At 42.7% G+C, this 25,995-nt stretch overlaps 1 protein-coding gene across 1 annotated transcript in view; it reads right to left on the bottom strand.

The window, feature by feature from the left end:
* Window positions 1-1,231: 1,231 nt before the first annotated feature.
* AMMECR1L (AMMECR1 like) overlaps window positions 1,232-25,995 on the bottom strand; it is an 82,562-nt gene continuing 57,798 nt past the window's right edge. Inside the window, exons 3-7 of the mRNA XM_082249685.1 lie at window positions 25,247-25,357; window positions 23,330-23,444; window positions 21,816-21,906; window positions 11,192-11,288; window positions 1,232-1,613 (exon numbers count right to left, since the gene is read on the bottom strand). Of these exons, the coding sequence (XP_082105811.1) occupies window positions 1,502-1,613; window positions 11,192-11,288; window positions 21,816-21,906; window positions 23,330-23,444; window positions 25,247-25,357 (526 nt within the window). The 3' untranslated portion in view covers window positions 1,232-1,501. The remainder of the gene's footprint in view (window positions 1,614-11,191; window positions 11,289-21,815; window positions 21,907-23,329; window positions 23,445-25,246; window positions 25,358-25,995) is intronic.

Genomic DNA, 25,995 nt, shown 5'->3' with positions numbered 1-25,995 from the left:
ACATTTTTGTACCGGCTCTTGGACAATCCATCATGCCTGGTAAGAAACAATAACATGTTATTCACTATCATAAAGAACTGTTGCTGCATTTAGTGAGAGGAATTCACCGAGGCCCATAGGCTCAGCATTCCATAGACACAGCACCGTCCACAAATCCACACTGCAGTCTGCAAAATAGGAACATTTCCCATTGGATATAATGAATACATCAAAACCCTGTACAACCATAACAGTAATGCTGGCCATACATAGCTAAAAATGTGAGTCACTCCGGAGCCTGAGCTGATTGGAAAATTCCTGGCTGAACAGTGACTGCAGCCAATCAAATTCAGTCCTTGTTCAGGTATTCTGACAGCTACAGAAGCAGCAGCTGTCAGAATACAAATGCCAGGCGGACAGGTTCTTCCATCCATGCTGTTTAGTGTAGATAGGAGAACCAACTGATTTCTCTGTTTCAGTCTGAAGGACTGAACGAGAAAAAGCTTAACATGTATGGCTAGCCTAAGGAATATTGTTAGCTAGGAAAAAAAAAAGTTGATTCTTTCACTTCCCTTGCTTTATAGTTTGAAATCTGTCACAAAGGTAAAGCTGGGCTTTAAAGTGGACATGAGTTTCCATGGGTAATGTTCCCGATCTGCGTTTTCTTTATATTTTAATGCAGAGATCACACAGGCACTGACTTCCATAACAACCAATTATAAAAGAGTTGTCATGTTTGCAGCATAATGTAGTAGAAATCAGTTTTATGCTTTTATTGGTTAATATGGGCTTGAGTGCATGTGTACACTACATGGTATTGCAGAGCTTCAATAAATTAAGTTGTAGTTTGCTTTACCCCTAATATATAAAGAGACTAAAAAGTGCAAAATTTTAAAGCTAAGAGTAAAATATATATTTTTATATATGTAACAATTAAAACCACATGGAAACTCACATGCCCGGTAAAAGTAATATTGTATACTGGCTTGTTACTTTGCGCCACTCATCTCTCAATAGCAACAAGTGTGTCACGAGATTTGGGTTGGCTTAGCTGTTCCTGATGCAGAGCACCACACTAAGTACATGTTACCCCATTCAAGGTAAGCGTAATAGGTAAGGGATCCCATTTCATAAGTTAAGGATGTTTCTTGAGGTTAAAAAAAAAAGACAAATATATATATACTTATTTATATAATAAAAAATTAAGGAGTTAAGAATGTAAAAACCTAAAAGTGCTTTTTTTGTGGGGCAAGTGACCCCTAAACACTGGAGGGGTTGGTGGAGACTGTAACATCCCACGTAGCTCTCCCTCCTTAGTCCCTGGAGAGCGCTGGGGTGAGGTAAGGCTGCATGTGTCTGCGAGTCTCTGGGCACTGCTCCCCCCTCTGGTGAAGCTCATAAGATGGTGCAGTAGTACAGGTAACTGGACCAGGAGGAGGGAGCTGAGGAGGAGTCAGATGTCAGGAGGTCACAGGCATTGCCGGCGAGCGGGGGACAGGGCTGCGGTGGGGGCAGCGCTGTGTCAGGAGTAATGCGTATAATGAGGCGGTGCATGCACAGTGCCATTTTGCTGTGCTGGTTGGCGGGAGGCCATGTATTCCGTGTAACTGATTGTCACCTTCTCACTTCGGTACCTGTACCAGAAACACAGTGATACATGAAATGCTTAAACACATAAAAACGTAAGGTGATAAACAGAAACATCTGCATGTTTTTAGTCAATAAGCTGACTACATACCTATGGATTAGTCAGTCCGTAGGATACCTGGATCTCAGGAAGACAGATCTATGCATACATCCCATCATTTTCATTAAAGTGGAACTCCAGACAAAATAATGTAAACATCTTAGTTAAATACCTCATTCATATCATGTCTTACTCTTATAGCTGAAAGCCTTCTTTGTGTGCAAATTGTGCTAGCTTATCTTCTACTGAAGAAGCCCCGTCTTAGGACATAACATGTATAGGGGCGGAACCTGGACTGTGACGTCATCCAGTGACCGTCTAACTAGAAGAATTTGGGCTAGGCTGTGATACTATGCTCCTGATGAGCACAGTTACAGTGTCATACCCTGTAAGTGGATTTTTATCTTTATATGGGCAGCATTAAAATTTGAAACAGAGAACACCAGTGGTGCCTTTTTATGAATGTATCCCCAAAGCTTGATGCTGAGGAGACAGAAAAGTTTGAGGACACCAGAGGATTAACCCCTGAAGGGGGCCAATGCTTTTTTGACCTTACTTTTGGTTCAGTGGTCATATTTTGGAGGTGGGTAGCCATCATTGACTGTTGGTGGAGGCATGAATGACAGTTTTTGCTTTAGAAGGATATATCACTTTGAAGCATAGCGGACTATGATTGCATCTGTTGATTTTGATTTACTTTATAAAATATTTTTTATTCGCTATTTTTGTAAGTAACATAAGGTTATAATTAGAGAGTGCCATTATTCACTAGTTTGATTTATTTAAAGGTTACGCTGCACAATATTGTGATTATATTAGTTTGGAGGGTGTGGTGAAATCACCTTTAGAGTGTTCAGCTTGCAACGTTTGTTCTTGTTTGCAATATCTGGTGTTTATGATTATTTATTCTTTTTTTTTTTTTTTTTTATCGGCTGTGCTAATTGATCAGTATATAATATATCTCAGGACATGTTTAGAAATCTCTATTTAAGAGATTTTTGTACTTACTTCTCCACTGGAGTGTAGATGTGTGAATCCTGGGTGAACGGCATGTGAATTATGTACGAAAACATTAATAGATACTTTAGTTTGTGTGAAAAAAAAATATAGCATTTATATTGCTGATTTAATACCTGTGCAAAGTTCATTACAATATTGATTTTCAAAACAAAGGTGCAGTTGTCTTTTTAGTATCACCTAATATTTCATACAAATGTCAGAGTCCTAAGCTCAACTACTTGTTGGGATTGATTTACTAAAGGAATAGAGCAGGTTCACTTTGTGAATATGATGAAAATTCACTTTGCAAGAAAGACCCAAATTACATGCATGTAGAATTAAATCTAAACTACACCCAAAAGGGAAAGTTCCGCTTTAAGAACTCGTCCCCCGATCCTCTTGCACAATTGGCACTTTTGAGGAGCATGGGGGGGAGAGCGCGGGCACCCGATTTTGACAGGTACCCACTTCCAGTTCTCCTTCCTTCCTCCCCCTGTAGTCTTCTGGGACACTGACAGGTTCCAGAAGACTGCATCCAGCACTCACGATGCGCAGCGCAAATCTCACATGCGCAGTGGGCACCTGGCTGTGAAGCCGCAAGCTGTCACAGCTGAGTGCCCATAGTGAAGATGCCGGCGCCGGGCACCGAAGACAGAGGGTGAGACCGCCTGGAGTGAGCTCACCACTGGATCCAGGACAGGTGAGTGGCTGTTTTTTTAAAATCTATACAAAATACCGTGTATTGTAGGCCCTTACCCCTGTGATTAGCAAAACAATAGGGATAGAAAAAGATGGGGCTTTACGGGCCAGTGGGAGTAGAAGGATCAGACAAAGAACCGGTTGTAAAACCAAAATTACATTTTATTTGTATAAAGAACAATAAAAACAAGCATGGACTGCCATGCATATATGATAACAAAGGACTGACATGACATACAATAATAAAATCAAACAATTGACGTCACTCGTAGTATAGAAACATGTCCCCTAAAGGGATTATAACCAAAAAGCAAAGCCTGTATAAGGTGGAAGATGGGTCTCAAGCTGGATTCGGTCACGATAGGTCCCCAGCAAGCCGACGCGTTTCGCTCAAGGCTTCCTCAGGGCCTGAGAGACCATAACAGACCGATGTTTCCTTCTTGGTAGTGACTTGTGCTAGGCGACAAGGCTGTAGCGATACTGATGCTGTTTGGAACAATATTGCTTCCGTATTCACCATATAAAATCTATATAGACATCAGAGATATATTTCTTGCACTGGATCCAATGTATTAAGTCCCAACTGTGTCACCAGAGGCAGGGCTTTTATGGCTATCCCCACTGTAGGCTCTTGGGGTAGGTCCCGACCCAAAAGGTAAAGGTCCTTTCCCTGATATATTCGCCCTTATATGTGTATTCGCCCCTAGATGTGATAAATCTAGTATTGTATTACATAGCTTGAGCAGGACGGGCAGCACCTTTCTTTATGTGGTTCAGATATATGGTGTGTCTCCCCAGCCTAAGGGTCCTTGGTGGCGACACAACTGACCTCTCCTCAGTCTAAGACAAACTCCAGGCAGGAAAGGGAAACAGCATAAGCCCTCTATGTCTGGTTCACTAGCAACCTGCCTAAGGCCTAAGGCAGGTTGCTAGTGAACCAGACAATAGAGGGCTTATGCAGCCCAGGACTGTATGTCCATATAATTGAAATACATATTCATGTATGTTTCCCTTTCCTGCCTGGAGTTTGTCTTAGACTGAGGAGAGGTCAGTTGTGTCGACATCCAAGGACCCTTAGGCTGGGGAGACACACCATATATCTGAACCACATAAAGAAAGGTGCTGCCCGTCCTGCTCAAGCTATGTAATACAATACTAGATTTATCACATCTAGGGGCGAATACACATATAAGGGCGAATATATCAGGGAAAGGACCTTTACCTTTTGGGTCGGGACCTACCCCAAGAGCCTACAGTGGGGATAGCCATAAAAGCCCTGCCTCTGGTGACACAGTTGGGACTTAATACATTGGATCCAGTGCAAGAAATATATCTCTGATGTCTATATAGATTTTATATGGTTAATACGGAAGAAATATTGTTCCAAACAGCATCAGTATCGCTACAGCCTTGTCGCCTAGCACAAGTCACTACCAAGAAGGAAACATCGGTCTGTTATGGTCTCTCAGGCCCTGAGGAAGCCTTGAGCGAAACGCGTCGGCTTGCTGGGGACCTACCGTGACCGAATCCAGCTTGAGACCCATCTTCCACCTTATACAGGCTTTGCTTTTTGGTTATAATCCCTTTAGGGGACATGTTTCTATACTACGAGTGACGTCAATTGTTTGATTTTATTATTGTATGTCATGTCAGTCCTTTGTTATCATATATGCATGGCAGTCCATGCTTGTTTTTATTGTTCTTTATACAAATAAAATGTAATTTTGGTTTTACAACCGGTTCTTTGTCTGATCCTTCTACTCCCACTGGCCCGTAAAGCCCCATCTTTTTCTATCCCTATTGTTTTGTTTTTTTAAAAGTCAGCAGCTACACTTTTTGAAAGCGATATTAAAGCCTTGTTAAAAAAATAAAAATAAATAACAAACATGTTATACCTACCTGCTCTGTGCAATGGTTTTGCACAGAGCAGCCCGGATCCTCCTCTTCTCTTGGTCCCCGCCGGTGTTTCTGGCTCCTTCCTCTTGGGAGTGCCCCCACAGCAAGCAGTTTGCTTCCGTCCCCTCCATCCCCCGACTGGCTCACTGCCTGTGATTGACAGCAGCGGGAGCCATTGGCCAAGCAGGAACCAAAAAAGCCAATCAGGAATGCGAGCCGCTGGAGAGGCAAGGCTCTCGTGGACATCGCTGGATCGAGAAGGGCTCAGGTAAGTATTAGGGGGGCTGCTGCACATGGAGGGTTTTTTACCTTCATGCATTGAATGCACAAAGGTAAAAAAGCGTGTGCCTTTACAATCACTTGAAATTTCCCCTAGAAAGTAAAAAATCACTTAGCTAAGTGAACAGTCTAAACTTCTTTAGTAAATAAACCCCATTGTGAGCAAATACAGTAATATTTGTACTGTGTACAGGTAAGTGTAGATGAAAAATTGGTTTATTAACTTACCACCATCAGGTAATTGGACAATAGCAAAAACCTACTGGGACATCTTCATAGAACCTCCTCCCACTCCCAGGTAGTGCAGTGATGAAGGGACAGCCAAATTACCCTAAATTCCAGAATAATAATAGAAATACGAGCTGCATTCAATGACAACGTCCCCTGTTGGCAAAGGGTGTCCAGGATTGCTCCCCAGTCCATAAGGGAGCATCAGAGAGAACCTTATAATAACCTTTCATGATTGCAGAGGAAAGCTTCCATAACTTCATCTCTAGGCTGTACATCCACCACTCTAAGGGGAGGGAGAGTCTGGTCTTGGAAGTCAGATGCATGGGATGGTCCAAGGACAATGTCTGCTTGTCAATACTGCCAGAATATTGAGTTGCATCAGTCTGGAATATGGGTGAATGGTACCATCTGAAAAGTCTGTGAGATCCAGCTCTCTCATGCAGACACAAACTCAGGGTGACCTTTGAGCCTTGAGGTTCGATGTGCAAGTGCGGAGGGATAGACGTTTGTCACTATGCAATAGGATCCTGGACAAAGCCGTGTCTAGAATCAGGCCCAGATACTCCAGCCTTGGAGATGGTTGCAATGATGATTTTAGATCCTATGGAATTTCTGCAAGCAAGCACCTTGGTGAAAAATCAAGGGACTGTAGACAGGCCAAAAGAAAGAGTGACAAATTGGTAGTGCACCGGAAACCCAGATAACAATGGCGCTGCGCAAAAAAGGGGAATGTGCAGGTAGGCATCCTTGATATCCAGGGGGGCCAGAAAATCACTCTGAAGAAAGGACACAATGACCAACCTCACATTCTCCTTGTGAAATTTCTGCAGCCGCAGGAACAACTTGAGAAATTTGAAATATGTAAACCCAGAATTTCATATTCATATTTCTAAAAAAGTATTTAGAATGTATTTTATATTTATACACAAATGTTTTTCCTTTCCTATTTTATTTTAAACTGAATGGGTTGTTTTACAAGGTGAGAGCTTAAATCACTTTAAGTCTAGAATTGGACGTACTTCCTCAATGGGCTTTCGGACCATAGGGAGGTTTGCATAAAACCTTTGAAAGCGTTTCGCTGCCTGAATGCGAGCAACAACCCTTCAGAATAGTTGTTGTATGCCAGCTATTAGTAATGCCTGTTCAGACAACGAAAGGGCTATGTTTGAGGGCATAAAGTGATGGGCAGGCAAAGTGTGAATATTCACTGGCCTTGGCATTTGACTTGGCTGGTTTGGAAGGCTACGTCTTTTTACGGAAAAACATTCAAATCTTAGACTTTGTGTTGGAAGCCTCAGAAGAATTAAAGGGACCCTTTCTAACATCCAGATTAAAAGACCTACTGGTAGAGGTACAAGCCCTCTTTTTTGGGGGTAGGAAAATACTCTTATACCTATGATCCCCTAAATGTACTTATCTCAGGGAAGCAAAGCCGTCAAAAGGCAGACTCTCTAGGCACTTATTATATAGGAGTTCCGCCAACCAACTCTTGAGCCAGAGAATTCTGTGCACATGGTCTGAAAGAAGGCCCATCCTGGAAAGTTGACAGAGAGAATCAGCCAAGGCATTTATACTGTATCATAAGGCTGTATGTAAGAATGCTAATTGACTGTGGACAGAAGCAGCATAATGAACTAGGGTCTCAAGCCATATGTTTCCCAATCATGGAAGCAACCACAGGCTGCACGGAGGGACTAGCCAAACTTGGCTGGTTTGGAAGGCTACGTCTTTTTACGGAAAAACATTCCAATCTTAGACTTTGTGTTGGAAGCCTCAGAAGAATTAAAGGGACCCTTTCTAACATCCAGATTAAAAGACCTACTGGTAGAGGTACAAGCCCTCTTTTTTGGGGGTAGGAGAATACTCTTATACCTATGATCCCCTAAATGTACTTATCTCAGGGAAGCAAAGCCGTCAAAAGGCAGACTCTCTAGGCACTTATTATATAGGATTTCCGCCAACCAACTCTTGAGCCAGAGAATTCTGTGCACATGGTCTGAAAGAAGGCCCATCCTGGAAAGTTGACAGAGAGAATCAGCCAGGGCATTTATACTGTATCATAAGGCTGTATGTAAGAATGCTAATTGACTGTGGACAGAAGCAGCATAATGAACTAGGGTCTCAAGCCATATGTTTCCCAATCATGGAAGCAACCACAGGCTGCACGGAGGGACTAGCCAAAAAAAAAAAATGGTCTTAAAGTGACACAAAACTCTGGTTTTAAAAAAAATGGGATTTTTGACTTACCGTAAAATCCATTTCTCTGATATTCATTGACGGACACAGGTCCTGATTTTCTTAGAAGAATCCAAGAAAGTAGACCGCACTCAGGAAAAGTAAGATGAAAACAATCAAAACTCCTTTATTCTTCTTCGGTGCAGCAGACAGACAGTACAATGCACATAACAGACGTGCCGGGTTAACGCGTTTCACGAATTAGATCGTTTACTCATAACCATACACAGGTCCTGATTTTCTTAACCATTGGTTTATACTGCCCCGTACAGGAGTAGGAAACTAGGCAGAAAAAAGTCTGGCTATGCCTATGGGTAGTCCCAGGGGGTATACTCCCTCTATCTGCTATAGGTTTTACAAGCAGGTTCAGAAGAATTACAACTCCACAGAGGGGTGGGTGCTGTGTCTGTCAATGAACATCAGAGAAATGGATTTTACGGTATGTAAAAAATCCCATTTTCTCTTTCGTTCATTGACGGACACAGCTCCTGATCTTCTTAACTATTGGGATGTCCCAAAGTAGTGTTAAACATGAGGGGTGGGAACAGCGAAAAATAAATTCCCAAAGCTAATTATAGCCAACCAGGTAAACAGGAGCTCAATCAAAACAACTGGAGCTAACCTGAAAAAAACAATACACCCTCAAAGAGGAACAGCAGCCTGCAAAACCTTGCGGCCAAATTAAGGATCCGCAGATACAAACACATCCACTTTATAGAATTTTGTGAAAGTTTGCACCGATGACCAGGTGGCCGCCTTGCAAACCTGCATCACTGACGCCTGATGACAGAAGGCCCAGGAGGCACTGAGCGCCTGAGAAAGGTGCGCCTGGCAGGGAAAGGAGGAACCTGACCCTTGATGGAATAGGCCTGAATCACCATCTGTCTGATCCATCTGGAAATGGTCGCAGAGGAAGCGGACAACCCTTTCAGAGGCCCATCCGTAAGCACAAATAGTGAGTCTGAATTCCTAAAAGACTTCGTAGCTGCTAGGTACACTCTTATCGTCTGGACCACAACCAAGGCATACAAAGCTGTCTCCTTTGGATGTTTTGGCCTGGGACATAGGGAAGGCAACACAATGACTTTATTCAAATGAAAGCGGCAAAAAAGAGGAATTTGAGATTTGGAGGGGGGCCGAGAGCCATAAAAGGTACTTTGTGAGGTAATAATACGACTTCCTGTTAGAGGGCGGCTAAGTTTGTTCTCCATGGTCCCACTGTATGTTCAGAAGGGTTCAGGAGCTCACCGAGGACATTACAAGGAGGCAGAAAAACACAGTAAGAAACAATTTGATAAAAAAATAGATTACAGGGCCATTAGATTTGTATACATTATTCTAGCACAATGAAGATATTGTTTAGTGTCACTTTAGAGAGAGCCTTCAGCTTCCTATCTCCTGAATCCTTGAATGCATGAACTTACTCTACAGGGGCTGTGAGGGTCCTAATAAAGCAAAAAGTAACAGGAACCACCACAGGAAAACCCACTTAAGTAAAAAAACTTTCCTCAATAAGATACTATTGAGCAAACTGCTTGGAAGGAGAGAGCAGATTCTCAGGTTGGGGCCAGTCACAATATAGGATAGGTGAAATGAGTGAGAGGACCGGCATTTTACAGAACCCATACTGGGCATTCTAGGGTGCACAGATTTAGGCTGCTCTAAAACCAAGCAAGAGTGTACTCGATCCATGAGCGCAAAAGTATTTCTTTCAACTTAGAGGGTTCAGCACTGGATGCATCCTCCCAATCCATGGCCACCGATACTGAGGGTTTTCTCCTCTTTTACATCCACCTCCTCTAGAGCCTGATCAGGTTTAATCGTGAATTCAAAGGCTGAATCTGGAGGGTGGGCAGAAATGGCACAAGTGTGCACTCAATAATAAGGCCTGAAATTCTACTCATGAACTCAGACAGCGTGGCAGAAAATTCCACATAAAATGACCACCGGAGGACAGAGAATCAAAAAAGGGGCAGCAATCAGAGGGCAAGGCCCTAGGCCCATGAACAGCAGTAGTAACACCCTCCCTCCAATGAAGCCATAAACTGAGGCTGAGCTACTGTGACCCTCAGGATCCTTGTCTCTATGATCTGCCATACCCACAAAACCATGTCTTAGAAGGGGTACGCACAATCCCCACTGTAATAGAGTGGAGAGGATAAAGTCTTAGTATACCACCTGTAGCCCTCTTCCAAAGCAAGGCTGTTCAGGCTACATGGGCCAAGCATGTGCCGTTGCCACCATATAGCACAGAGGCCCTAAAGCACGATAGAGTCAATGTCTAAAGGCACACAAGCACTACCACAGGTGACCTACAGAATAGCACCATCCAGGAAGAAAAGGGTGACAATGCAGTGTTAACCCCTGATCTGTTGGAGCAAACACCAGTAAGCATGACAAGGAAAAACAACCTCCAAAAGGGGAAATAATAAACAGGGGTAACCTGGGTTCTGAATGTTTAAAGGGCTTCTGCTCTGACTTACTGGTATGACAAAAGGAATATCAAGAGATTGACCATTTCTTTGCTCTGCCCTCCTGGATGGGCACACCCCTGCATGGGTCTTTAGAATCTGGGCCCTGCACCAGGCAGACCACGGCTCTGAACATGTAGAGCATCCTGCAGCTAACTCCATGCATTGCACTACGTGAAAAGGGAAGTGCCCACAGCAGGATCCAGTGCGCAGCACAACATTACAGGCCAGACCTGCGTCTTTATTGCAGTGAGGTCATGGTACAGTCGCCAAAGGACTGCCTAGGAGACAACCTATCTAGAAGCTGCAATAAAAAGCTGCAGTGTCTATGGTGCAGCCAATTTGACAGAAAGTTCAACAGAGGAAAAATCTAGAAGAAAAGGAAAAAAACTCTATATAAGAAGGCAAGCTTATCTCAGCGGAGAGAAGAAGTCCATAACCTAAGGACACTAGCAATAAACGGAGGCTAGCTGAGCGTGGGAGGGGTTAAATGGAGGATGTCCCAGCACCTTTTTTATTTGTCAGTGTTCAATCAGCTAATGGTAGGTGAATAAATCCCAGTTATAAAGATTGAGAAGCCTGTGTCCCATACTTTACGATCAGGAAAGTACTGTCACATGGTAAATGGGGAAATTACACTAGATGTGTTAAATTTAATGAGAATTTAGTATTTTTTTGTTACAGGTAAACATAGAATTCAGGTAAAGGAACTTACCTTGTGAGTTTGATGCTTTTCCTAAACTCATTAGTAATAGGAGCTTTAAAGCCGCCTTTCCTGAGCAGAGAGTCTATTGTTTGAATCTGATCCCAGTCTGGGGAAACACATATACATATTAAGATATGCAGACACTTCAAAGTAACAAAAGTCATTAAGAAACTGACTACAGTCATTTCTACCACTTTCAGCTGTGTGCAAGCTCTCTCCTTATGATCCTCAACCAGCATTAGAAAAGTATACACCAACCACAGGTAAATTGCAGGTCCCCATAGGTCAAGAAACTACCTAGTTTCAGCATGCTTTGCAAACAAAAAAATAAAGTAGATACTCCTAAGTGTACACTACAACATCGCACCAATTATTTCAGTCCAGTTTATTCTTCTTCCATCTTATTTAGTCCTACTGGGGCCTTGGTCCATAAACACTAAGCAACAGATTACTTGCCCCTACAGTGAGGCAAAAAAGTTTTTAATCCCCTGCTGATTTTGTACGTTTGCCCACTGACAAAGAAATGATCAGTCTATAATTTTAATGGTAGGTTTATTTTTAACATTTTTATAAACAATGATGTTGTTGCAGCATCCAGGATGTTGCGTCACAGTAATGAAGTCCTTTGCAGTGACTGGCTAAGGCATTTCGAGGACCTGCCTCTTCCTCAGAGCCTGCAGAGCTTCATTACTGAGACGCGACATCCTATATGCTGCAACAACATCATTGTTGATATGGCTTATTATTATTGTCTCCGTTTGTGAGTATATATCTTTATTTTTAATAAAGCCGTTTTATCAGAGGTAATGCGCTAGGCAGGGCTCCCTCTGTTTTTTCTTGTTCTCAGTCTATCCAGGCATCCCCAGTCTTCAGAGGGCAGCAAGATTAGCGTGATCCCAGATGACTAGCGTCTAAACTCTGAGAGCCTCTGTGTGTGAAGCACACCTTCAAGCGCAGGAGAGTAGAGTGTTGGTTTGAAGATCCCAAATAAGTAAACCTGTCCACCCACTGCAACTGAAGATCTGATGGAGCTACCTGTTTAGCCTTGGGATCAATAGCAAGTAAGTGTGATTTGGACCAGATGACTTTAGGCCCTGTCACCTTCGAGAACTCATTTAGGATCAATAATGCTCCTTGCAAGGAGGTGTCAACATCATTCAGGAAAAGCAAAAGATTGTCCGCATACAGGGTTACCCTCTCCTCCAGCCAGGCCAATTTGAGCGAGAGCCAAAGTGCCTCGGTCACAGGTTCCATTGCTATGGCAAAAAGTGTTGTAGAGAGAGAGGGCAGCCCTGCTGAGTACCCTTCGACAACATGAAAGTAGGGGATAAACAACCCCCTAAGCGAATGGCAGCTGTTGGAAGATGGTATATTGTTTTTACCCACTGGATAAATAACAAAGGAAATCCCATCCTCCTAAGGATCTCCCACAGGAAAGGCTATTCAATCGAGTTGAACGCCTTTTTGATATCGATAGAGGCGACCATTCTAGTGCCTTGGTTATCATGTTGTGCGTGAAGATTGGTAAATAACCTGTGGAGGGTAATGTCCGTTGACTTGTGGGCCATGAAGCCAGTTTGGTCTGGGTCTATAATGGAGGGGAGTTTGGAATTAAGTCTAGAGGTTAAAAGCTTGGTCAGTATTTTGAGGTTGTTGTTAAGAAGTGCAATAGGCCTATAAGAGGCACATCATTTTGGATCTTTAGTGGCTTTATGAAAGAGAATAACATGCGCCTCTGCCATAGAGAGGGGAAGAGCGCAGTCCTTGAGACAGTGGGTATATAAGGGGGCCAGTAAGTCAGCGTGTGCTTTATAAAATTCTACCGGCAGACCATCGGGTCCAGGAGCCCTAACCATGGAAAGGTAGTTTATCACAGTGAGGACCTCGTTGGTGGTGATCGGGTGGACCAGATGAGACCTTTCTGAATCAGAGAGCCAACCAAGGGCTATTGGATCCAGGAGAGATGTCACACCTTCAGGACACTGGCCGGATGGGAGTGTGGTGGTGTACAAGTTTTGGTAAAAGCTCTGGAATTCTTATATTATTGCCTCTGGGGAAGTGATGGCTTCTCCTGTGGAAGAGGTAAGTTCAGGGATGTGAGAGGGGTATTATGGTGGGACATCATTGCCAACAGCTTGCCATTCCTGTCCACCTGCTCAAAGAATCTTTGTTTTGTGTTATAAAGATCTAGTCTTGAGACCACGGTTAAGTGAAGATGTAAGTTACGTTTGGATGCTTGCAGTGCATTAAACTACAAGGCAGAGGGGTCTGACTCACATCGATCGGAAGCCATCTCAATCTCTCTCTCTAGTTCGGTAGTGGTGGCAGTTTGTTTTGCTTTGACTGCTTTAATTGCAAAAATGTAATGGCCTCTTGTGAATGCCTTGAAGGTGTCCCAAACTATAGTAGGAGAGGATGACCCCGTATTAGATTCCCATTAGTCAAGTAGGATTTGTGGAGTTTGCTCCGAGATATCAATTTGGGAGATCCAATGTGCGCCGAGATGCCACATGGAGCTGCTACGGGAAGAATGAGTGCTCAGTTTGATGGCCAAGGGGCTATGATTAGAGAAACTGCTAGGTAAATAGGCAGCATCCACAACATCAGCGAGCAAAGAGGAATTAGCAAATGCATAATCAATTCTAGATGATGTTTTGTAGGGTGTAGGAAAGCATGAAAAGGTTTTCGTGGAAGGATACTACCACCTCCAGACCTCTGTTACTCCAGCTGAGAGTGCCTAGTTGGCTAACTCCCCGGTAAAGGACTTGGGTGGTGTAGATTTACCCAATTCCAGGGGGGGGGGGGAATAGCATTGAAACCACCCAGTAACAATATTTTAGAAGGACAATAGGGGGTGATCCTCTCCAAAATAGTGTACAACAACTCAGGTTTAAAAGGTGGGGAAATATATATACCAGCTAAAATACACCGCTACTTCCATACTGTGAGCACCAATAACACATATCTGCCATGGAGGTCCGCATGGACTGCCTCAACAACGCATTGAAGAGATTTAAGTATCAGTATAGAGACTCCTCTAGTGTGGGTTGAATAGGAGGCATGGAAAGCTTTTTGTACCCAAGGCTTTTTAAGAGCCAGTAATTTACTGCCCACCAGATGTGTTTCCTGTAGAATCAAGATGGAGGGGTTACAGGTTTCGACGTATTGAAAAAGGAGCACTCTCTTGAACTTAGAATTGAGGCCTCTCACATTCCAGGAGACCACAGAAAAGGTATCTAGGTTACGTGATGCCATGGTCCCGGTGACATAAAGTTTTGAAGGAAAGTGCAGGCACTAGGGCTGGCAGACAGCTTCTGGTGGGCAGTAGGGGGGCACGAGCCAATGTACATCTAACAAAAACCAAATGAAAACAAAAACAGAACCATAACTAAACTTCCCAAGCACAATGTGCTTATCCTATAATTACCCGGCATCCCCCAAAAACTCATACGGAGGGTCGGGAAACAGTCTGTACTCAAAAACAGAACAATTATATATAAGCTAAACCTGGCGAGACAGGTCGCTGTGGTCAATGTTAGATGTCCAGGTAGTCCATTATGCAGCCGTTCAATGGGCAGGTAAACCCTCTGTGCATATACAGTGAGTAAAGGGAGAGGAACATCCAACTGGAGGCAGGTAACTGCAATCCGTACAGGTATGGAAAACCTGTATAGGAGGGGGGTAAGTGATATCTTAAAAGGGATAACAGTGTTGCATGTGAGTAGGCGAGTAGTAAGCAAAGGGGAGCTGAAAAATACAGTAGCATTGAGTGACTAATCAGCCTGGCTCCAAACAGTGGACACCTAGAGTCCAAGACTGTAAACTAAGTTCAGCAAAAGGATAGTATAGTCAAACATATTAGTTGAGAAAGGACTCTCTCTCTCGAGGAAGTGTAAAACTGGTAAACAAAATTACATAAAAAAAAAAAATATATATATATATATATATATATATATATATACAGCCGCAAGAGAAAGTATGTGAACCCTTTGGAATGATATGGATTTCTGCACAAATTGGTCATAAAATGTGATCTGCTCATCATCATCTAAGTCACAACAATAGACAATCACAGTCTGCTTAAACTAATAACACACAAAGAATGAAATGTTGCCATGTTTTTATTGAACACACCATGTAAACATTCACAGTGCAGGTGGAAAAAGTATGTGAACCCTTGGATTTAATAACTTGTTGAACCTCCTTTGGCAGCAATAACTTCAACCAAACGTTTCCTGTAGTTGCAGGTCAGACGTGCACAACGGTCAGGAGTAATTCTTGACCATTCCTCTTTACAGAACTGTTCCAGTTCAGCAATATTCTTGGGATATCTGGTGTGAATCGCTTTCTTGAGGTCATGCCACAGCATCTCAATCGGGTTGAGGTCAGGACTCTGACTGGGCCACTTCAGAAGGTGTATTTTCTTCTGTTTAAGCCATTCTGTTGTTGATTTACTTCTATGTTTTGGGTCATTGTCCTGTTGCAACACCCATCTTCTGTTTAGCTTCAGCTGGTAGACAGATGGCCTTAAGTTCTCCTGCAAAATGTCTTGATAAACTTGGGAATTCATTTCTTCTTCGATGATAGCAATCCGTCCAAGCCCTGACGCAGCAAAGCAGCCCCAAACCATGATGCCCCCACCACCATACTTCACAGTAGGGATGAGGTTTTGATGTTGGTGTGCTGTGCCTCTTTTTCGCCACACATAGTGTTGTGTGTTTCTTCCAAACAGCTCAACTTTGGTTTCATCTGTCCACAGAATATTTTGCCAGTACTGTTGTGGAAAATCCAGGTGCTCTTGTGCAAACTGTAAACGTGCAGCAATGTTTTGTTTGGACAGCAGTGGCTTCCTCTGTGGTATCCTCCCATAAAATCCATTCTTGTTTAGTGTTTTACGTATTGTAGATTCGCTAACAGGGATGTTAGCATTTGCCAGTGGCTTTTGTAAGTCTTTAGCTGACACTCTAGGATTCTTCTTCACCTCATTGAGCAGTCTGCGCTGTGCTCTTGCAGTCATCTTTACAGGACGGCCACTCCTAGGGAGAGTAGCAGAAGTGCTGAACTTTCTTCATACATAGACAATTTGTCTTACCGTGGACTGATGAACAGCAAGGCTTTTGGACATACTTTTATAACCCTTTCCAGCTTTATGCAAGTCAACAATTCTTAATCGTAAGTCTTCTGAGAGCTCTTTTATTCGAGGCATCATTCACATCAGGCAATGCTTTTGGTGAAAAGCAAACCCAGAACTGGTGTGTGTTTTTTATAGGGCAGGGCAGCTGTAACCAATAGCTCCAATCTCATCTCATTGATTGGACTCCAGTTGGCTGACATCTCACTCCAATTAGCTATTGGAGATGTCATTAGTCTGGGGGTTCACATACTTTTTCCACCTGCACTGTGAATGTTTACATGGTGTGTTCAATAAAAACATGGCAACATTTCATTCTTTGTGTGTTATTAGTTTAAGCAGACTGTGATTGTCTATTGTTGTGACTTTGATGATGATCAAATCACATGTTATGACCAATTTGTGCAGAAATCCACATCATTCCAAAGGGTTCACATACTTTTTTTTCTTGCAGCTGTATTTATATATCAAAAAAGGGAAAAAACTTGGAATCAAAAGGGTCTAGGCCCTAATACTTGCTGTGTCCCAGGAAACAGAGGTGCACCTCGCCCAAGGGACCTGCCCTTATGAAGACTCAGCGGCCATCCAACCAAGAAGCCACAGCCTCAGGAGTATCAAAGAACTTGGCACGATTGCCATCCACCACCCGGAGCTTACTGGGATAGAGGAGACTAAACTTAAGGCCTTGATCCCGAAGTCGCTTGCGAACTTTCGTGAAGGAACAGTGCCTCTGCTGGATTTCCGGTAAGTAATCAGAGAAAAGAAGGCTCTTGGCGTTGTCAAATCTGAGATCTTGTTTTGCGTGAGCAGCTGCCAGGAATCAGTCCCCGTAATTAAGCAATTAGAGGAGGAAAGGTCACGTCCGTGCCTCGGGAACTAGGGGAGATGGAGGGACCTTGTGGACCCTTTCCACTACAAAGGTGGGTGGCATGGCTGGTAGGTCCAGCCATGTAGTAAGGAAGAGTTCTGCAAATTCTGCAGGCCTAAGGCCTTCAGACTGCTTAGGAAGGCCCAAGATGTGAAAGTTATTGCGCTTAAGGTGGTTCTCGGTGTCTATGGCTTTTTCTTGAAGCACCTTAACTTGTATCTGCAGGGCGTGCAGCTCTGTGGAATCAGATCTAGTGGTGTCTTCTAGCTGCAATATGTGGCCCTCTGCCTCAGACACCCAGGAACTAAATTTGTCAAGATCGTGGCGTATGAGGCTGATATCTGTGGCCAGGTAATCAACCTTACCTGTAAGAGTGTTTTTGCAGGCCTTGATGGCTTCTAGAATGTCAGAGGAAGAGGGACCGGCCATCTCCTGTGGCCCGGGGGCTGTCTGAGTACTAACCGACATCATGGTGGTCGGATGCCTCATGTCCAAGATGGCCACCGTTGGAGAGGAGAGACGAGGAACGCAGCTTTCCCGGTGACAGCGGAGAAGACAGCAGAGAAGCCCGCGGGGTGCCGCACTTCCTTCTGGAACCCAGGGTGACTTAGATGAGATGCCGAGGAGGAAGAGAAGGAGCCTGGATGACTTGCAGGATAAAAGTAGGAACAGAGCACAACATCCCCGCCACGACCCATGGTTATTTATTTTAACAGTGAGATACAGAATAACAACAGAAAAATCCAGAAAAACGCCTTTAAAAAGTTATAAATTGATTTGCATTTTATTGAGTGAAATAAGTATTTGATACCCTATCAATCAGCAAGATTTATGGTTTCCAGATGTCTTCTATACAGGTAATGAGCTGAGATTAGGAGCACTTTCTTAAAGGAAGCACTCCTAATCTCAGCTTGTTACCTGTATAAAAGACACCTGTCCACAGAAGCAATCAATCAGAATGCAATATCTCTACCATGGCCAAGACCAAAGAGCTGTCCAAGGATGTCAGGGACATGATTGTAGACCTACACAAGGCTGGAATAGGCTACAAGACCATCGCAAGCAGAACTACACTGGAGAATCTTGTCAATGATTTCAAGGCAGCTGGGACCATATTCACCAAGAAAACAATTGGTAACACACTACGCCGTGAAGGACTGAAGTCCTAGAGTGCCCGCAAGGTCCCCCTGCTCAAGAAAGCACATGTACAGGCCCGTCGGAAGTTTGCTAATGAACATCTGAATGATTCAGAGGAGAACTAAATAAAAGTGTTGTGGTCAGATGAGACAAAAATCGAGCTATTTGGCATCAACTCAACTCGTCGTGTTTGGAGGAGGAAGAATGCTGCCTATGACCCAAAGAACACTATCCCTACTGTTAAACATGGAGGTTGAAACATTATGCTTTGGGGTGTTTTTCTGCTAAGGGGACAGGACAACTTCATTGCATCAAAGAGATAATGGACGGGGCTATGTACCCTCAAATCTTGGGTGAGAACCTTCTTCCCTCAGCCAGGGCATTGAAAATGGGTCATGGGTGGGCATTCTAGCATGATAATGACCCAAAACACATGGCCAAGGCAACAAAGGAGTGACTCAGAAGAAGCACATTAAGATCCTGGAATAGCCTAGGCAGTCTTTTTGTTGTTATTCTGTCTCTCACTGTTAAATAAAACTACCATTAAAATTATAGACTGATCATTTCTTTGTCAGTTCAGTCAAACATACAAAATCAGCAAGGGATCAAATACTTTTTTCTTTCAATGTAGCAGCCAACCAGGCTTTACCATGTACTGCATGAACAAAGATAGAAACAGCTCCACACTAATGTTTTATGCTTTCATTTTTATAAATAAGGCTAACAGAGATAGTGTGCTAGAGAACAGACTCAATAACTGTGACTAGAGTCACTTTGGTTGGGGGCCTATGGAACACAGCTTACCTTAGAGAGGTATGGAAATCCTTGTCTCAGCTCCCTAGGACCCTCCTATGTGTAAGTCACCCTGTGTCTATTGGGGACACAGAGTGACTGAGAAAATGATCTACTTAATGGACACTGAGAATATGGTTTGGATTACTTCAAATGGAACAGTAATATTTATCCACAATATCCCTCAAGAAATCTATGATACATTAATTCCACTGTATCAGAATGATGAAACATTGGATGAGCTTTGCCATATAGTCTGTTGTAGACTGTTGCCATGAAGTCTATGACTCCTGAATAAGCATTGTTTAGATGTGGATTCAGTGGTAATTGTGCTAATTAGCACACCACCTATTGTCTTTTAGCAAACTATTGGGGGTTGTGTTTACACTTATAATAATGTGTATTGTAGTTTGGAAGCTCAATACTGAGAAGTCTGGCCTGGAGTGAGATCCTGATTAATCAAAGCATTGTCTAGGGGTGGATTCTCATTCATTCATATTGTTTCTGTCTGGTGGCTAATTTGATTAACTCTTGGAGGATCCTCTATGATGGGATTAGCCTTGTGTCAGCTGTATCTCGTTATCTAAACCATTGTGTGATGTTTTGGGTAAATATTTTGGTGGTCACTGAAATACTTCTCAAATGTACAAAAAGCCTGTATTCTTGTTCAATAAACAGTTTCAGATCTTTTACAAGCCATTCTCGACTAGTCTTGTATGTAGGGTGGCTAGAATATCTGATATCTATGTTCAAGACTGAAAGAAGCGGTATCTGGACGGAAGCACACAAGCTCATTGTGGGTCGGTTCCATCAAAATACCCATACTGATATATGGCCATGGGTTTATTCATTAAAGCAAAGCTCAATGGCTATAAGCATATAATAGCCATTGCATCTGTAGTCAGATCTGTTAAAAGATTCATTTGAATTGGTTGCCTAAAGCTTTGCTAGTAGTCTTTACATTCTGCAGATGATGACCTGAATTGAATGTGCGCGTGTAAACTTGGAGCGCTGCTCAAAGCTGGAAGATACCAGGTGTCCGTGTCAGTATTCAGAAAGTGGGAGCAGACATCAGGCACTTATTCAGAAGTGTGGGAACATGTGGGATAAGATGCTGTTCACACCGACCCAGTGCTTCAGATGTGAATATGGCTGTGGATGGTCCCAGCCAGCGCTGTTCCAGCCACTCCCCTGACATGTTTCGTCCTGCCTGCCAGGGCTGGGTAGGTGGGGTAAAACATGTCAGGGGGAGTGGCTGGAACAGAACTGGCTGAGGCCATACGCAGCCATATCCACATCTGAAGCACTGGGTCGGTTTGAGCGGCTTCTTATTCCACATATGCCACACTTTTAAATTGAATGTTGACAAGATGGGATGAAATGGACTGGTGTTAGATATTTAGACCCTTCAACGTGCTCACTTCATAAAGTAGAAATTGCTTTCCTTCTTATTATTGTTCTTTATCTTTCTGATTGCAAAAACTGATTCCTCCGCTATAGATAATTCCCTGATCTGCTAGTGAAATGGTGTCGACTTACATGCATGCTTTTTACAGCATACATAGTCTAGGCTGTTCTTATAATTGCAGTACAACACAGTGTATCAATCTGAATGGCCTTATTAATGGATAAGTTTACATTGAAAGTGATTGTAAAGTCGTGTTTTAAAAAATAAATAAATAACAAACATGTTATAGTTACCTCCTCTGTGCAGTGGTTTTGCACAGGGCAGCCTGGATCCTCCTCTTCTTGGGTCCTTGGCTGGAGTTCCTGGCGACTCCCTCCTGTTGAGTGCCCCCACAGCAAGCAGCTTGCTATGGGGGCACCTGAGCCGAGCCGCTGCTCTGTGTGTCCAATACTCCAATGTCGCCATGGCTGTATCTCAGCCAATCAGGAGGGAGAGTCCTGGATGGCCAAGAGACTCATGGACATCACTGGATAGAGATGAGGTTTAGGTAGGTATTAGGGGGTGCTGGGGAAGCTGCTACACACAGAAGGATTTTTATCTTAATGCATAGAATGCATAAAGATAAAAAAACAGATCGCTGGTGCCATGCAGATCTCCTGCAGACCTTTCAGTGTATCTGTGTGACCATACATCCCGTACAGGCAAGCAGATACACTAACAGGAAGAATCAATGAACTACCACGGCTCTCCACAGCGCCGTTGTAGTTCATTAAGAACTACACGCCGACAGCCACAAAGTATGTCGGGGCTTGTAGTTCATTCACACACAGAGCTTATTTCAAAAAGTGAAAGCTGGTACGGGGAAATTCTGACAGTCAGAGGCTGCGGACACACTACAGGAGACGGTCAGAGGCTGCGGACATACTACAGGAGACAGTCAGAGGCTGCGGACACACTACTGGAGATGGTCAAAGGCTGTGGACACAGTATAGGGGACTGTCAGAGGCAAGCGGACACACTACAGGAGACGGTAGGGGGGAGATCAGCCATCGGCTGCAGCATTGGGAACATGTTGCATGCTCCACCCTAAAAAAAGATGGAACATGTTGCCAAAGATGAACTTATCCTTTAAAGAAAATTTGCATGAAAGCCATACATTAACGCACACCAAAAGCGCAGGTTAACGCATGTGAAAAATTGAAAAGCCTTCAAGTGCACATTACTATATCTTGTCTTTGCGTAAACATGAACCAGGACAAAATATATGTAAAAGGTAGAGACACTGAAATAGAGACACCTTGTTCCTTGGCTACTTCTGGCAGGTAGGTGGCTGTGCGTTTTACTCCTTTCTCATTTAGGAACTCAATCCGGATTCCATGGACTCCAACCTGAATGGGAAAGTTAACAGAACTAGACAGAGTTGAACTCTTTTGATTGGAACATTTAATAAATGATTGTGAAGACTTTGGGGATGAACTGTCATAAAATAAAAATAAACATTGCAAAACACAGGAGAAAATGTACTGTATATACTGTATTTGTCTACTGTCAGACCATAAAATTCTGTTATTTGTAATGAACATTTAATGCTCAGAGGACACAATAATAAGCATGTCTATTTCTGCATTTATACTAGGAACAGCGATGAAGCTCTACAACCTGCTGAATTGCCTTCCTGTTCAACTCCAGTATCCCAGATGTGCTTAGTGGGCAGAACATGTGCTGCTTGATCTAAAACATCTCAAAACATTGTGAAATTTGCATTTTAAAGTATATAATTTACAAAAAAAGACAAAGAAAATGTAATTCTGTAAATGTAGACTTGTTTCCTATCTGGATCAGCTGATCACATATCTGGGATAAATTGGTGTAAAGCCAGCAGGCATTTTTAAAGCGGAACACCAGGCAGGTATAAAAATGCAGTAATGCACGTACATTCTCCTCCACTGTTTTGATATAGCTGTGCTGCTGTGGAAATTATTAATATGGCTGCATGTTGTGCTAGTGATGCCTGAATCACAAGAACGACTGCAGAAATCCTTTATCAAGCAAAACAGTTCTCGTCTTTGTACTTAGCTGTTTGCTAAGAGTTCAGTGAACCAGTATTCTGTATAATCCAGCTAAAATAAGTGTTCTGCTGTATAGAAAACACTTTTTTAGCAAAAGGTATGGGTCACGTGTATATGCTCCACTAATTCCCACAAAGCAGCATTTGCTGCCTGCTCACACAGCAAAATACTGTTAGGTTAGTAACGTGCTGCCAAGCCCTATAAAAACAAATACATTCAGAAAGTCGGTCAGTGTATTTCCAGGATGACACGGGCATCATGTGGTACTGAAAAGAGTAGGCATTGAACGCTTACTTTAGCTAGTGAATACAGAGTACATGTTTACTCTAAAGGTAAAATCAAGCTTATATTGTGTGTTTGCTGGCCAACAAAATTGCCTTTCCTACCCTTATGCATTCAGGGACTAATGCCTGGAATGCAGAATACCCGAGTTTTTAGGCATTTATATTTGAATGCATAGGGTCCTAAAATAGTAGGTAGGGGAGGGTGAAGGGCAGACTTCACAACTACACTTAGGAAGCTCCTACCTACACTGGACAAAATACTACACATACTTTGTCCCACAGGGAGCAAAACAGTGTAAAAAAAATGATAAGAGCTTCTTTGAAAACCTCAATAAAAATGTACTGAAATAGAATAGATATAAACGATCATCTTAAAAAACTTCCTAAACCTAAACAAAAAAGGTAAAAGAAAATTGACCTAAAACCTTTATAGATAATTTTTAAAATGATTAAATCACCTCCCAATCCAGAAAGTCGCCTACATCTTCAAAGTTGGTGAGCAGAGACACGGAGCATGACAGTTTGGGCAGCTCCTCGCGGGTTAGTGGAGGAAAGCGGCTGTCCTTAAGGGCACTGCAGAATGAAAAACCAATGTAAAGGAAATCATTTTTATACTTGTAATATACACTGTAGATGTTATACATTTGGATTGGTAAACCGAGTATGTTGACAAAAGTAATTTACGTATTTCACCATATCCTGCATTTCCTGCACCATATCCTGCATTTAAGGTTTTTGGTTTTACCCTGCTATTTTGAAAGCTGAGAACAATCATTTTATCAACATAGCATGTATTGGTTAGGAAGTTTATGGTCAGCCATGTCTGAGCAGTTTATTGCCAGCTAGATCATTCTGACTGCCATTTGAAACCTGGGACACGTTTGTTTATTGGGAAATGCAGTACAACCAGGAAAAATTATTTTATTGCTGAACATAAGAAATTAAAAGCACTTCAATAAAAAAAAAAAAAAAAACGGGTACAGGCAGATGCATACTGGCCAACTGGTCTCAAGGGAAGAAGGACTAGATGGGTGAGGTGCCTTGTTTTGCATTTACCCCTAAGACAGAAAGCGTCGGCAGCTCCGGAATCCACCATCTTTCTCCTCCTACTACCATTGCCTTCAACAGCTTAACCCAACACCTAGCCAAGATGCATATTAGCCTTGCAGAGCGTAGTGAAATCATCCTTATGACTGACTGTCCTCCTAAGGGCACCGCCAACTTAAAGCTTACACACACTCTAAATGAGAACCTGTAAGTTACGCATTCAGTGCAAAGTAACAGGTTCAAAAGATAGACCATTTCCTTCATTGCTGATACTTTCCTTTCATTTACTCTCCATGAAACACTTGGTACTTCTAGGTATAGGGGAGTAGTTAACTCTCTCCTCCTGCAGCATTTAATTCTTCAATAGCAAATCTGCATGACTGAGTGCTGTCTGAGCCATACCAACTTAAAGTGGCTGTAAAGGTAGAAGTTTTTTAACTTATTGCATTCTATAAAAAGTTTTCTGTGTGCAGCAACCCTCTCATACTTACCTGAGGTCCATCTAGATCCAGCAAATTTGCACAAGAGACTCGGCTGTCCAGGACTCCCCTCCTTATTGGCTGAGACAGCAGCGTGGCGCCATTGGCTCCTGCTGCTGTCAAAGTCAGTGAGTCAATGAGGAGAGAAAGGGGCCGGGGCTGGGTCACAGCTCCGTGTCTGAAAGGACACAGGGAGCTGCGGCTCGGCTTGGGTGCCCCCATATTAAGCTGCTTGCTATGGAGGCACTCAACAGGAGGGGCCAGGAGTGCTGCAGAGGAACCTGAGAAGAGGGGGATCTGGGCTGCTTTGTGCAAAACCATTACACAGAGTAGGTAAGTATAACATATTTGGTATTTTTAACGAAAAACAAAAAAAACTTTAGTATCACTTTAAAGCTTACACTGGGCTCTTCAAGTGAACAGTGTGGGAATAAATAAAAATTAACGAAAGGGATGCACAAAGGACAGATCCCCTTTAAATATTAGATAACAAGAAATCAATGTTAGTACAATAAGTAAAAGATAAATTGACACATGTCCCTTGCAAACAAGCAGAATCATTCTTTCCTATTTTCCACTAAAAAAAAAATAAAAAACCTGAAATCACGAAGCTTGCTATAAATAACCTACTCGCCCTCTTTACTTCAGTCTTTGGAAAATCCAGTTCCAATAGTTTAACCTCTTCTAACAAGTAGGGACGTTGCTGGCAAAGTCTAATTTCGGTTTACTGATTAATCATATAGTAGACATATAGGAGGTGGATGATAAAAAGTATCCCTAAACTAAGCCTAAATATATTGCTAAAATTATTGACCACTTGATAGATAAAATGTGTTGTGGTGCTTGTACCTGGTTAAGGTGTATTCCCTGAGACCTGAGTGTAGATTCATGGCCGAAAAGGTCCCGATACAGCCACGAAGACGCTTATCACGTCCAGCCTTCCAGGTAACAAACAACGGACTGGTAATAAGACAAGTGAACAAAAGAACACTGCAAATTATCAACAAAGTAAATATATGAAAAGCAAAAAATGACATGTTAATGTATTATTCCTGCATACCGGTTTAAATAAAAGTGTGAGTATTATATATAGTGTCTCACTAACATAGACTACGTGGCCACAAAAGGTAAAAACCTGTTCAGCATCTTGCTGGATCTTCTAACTTAGATAACAAAACCATAACTGTGACTCCACAGGGGACCTGTAGCACCCCGGAATGAAAACACCCACAAAGACATCAGTGGATTGCGCAACTGTCCAAGGATGGTGAGTGGGTACTCTGTCCCGCAGGTTTTTCATCCCAAAGGTGTTATGCTGCACCCAGAGTTTCCAGCAACTGATACAAGAAATAACTAAAAGACACTTTTCTAAAGACTTAAGCTAGCCAAAAACTGATCAAAAATCAATTGGTTCAGCAGGCACCAGATGAATTTTGATCCATCTATGGCTGTTCCCATTCATGAGAAGTTGGAGCCAATGACTGACTTCTCACAAAAGAGCTTGCAGGAAAAATTTTATTCAGTCAGTGATGCAGCCAATTGACTACAGCACTAATCAGTTTTTTCAATACAAAAACACAACAGGGAGGATTTGTCAA

This window comes from Pelophylax lessonae (genome assembly GCF_965119305.1).
Source record: "Pelophylax lessonae genome assembly, chromosome: 3".
NCBI classification, from domain to species: domain Eukaryota; kingdom Metazoa; phylum Chordata; class Amphibia; order Anura; family Ranidae; genus Pelophylax; species Pelophylax lessonae.
This window is presented reverse-complemented; position numbering and strand designations above follow the sequence as displayed.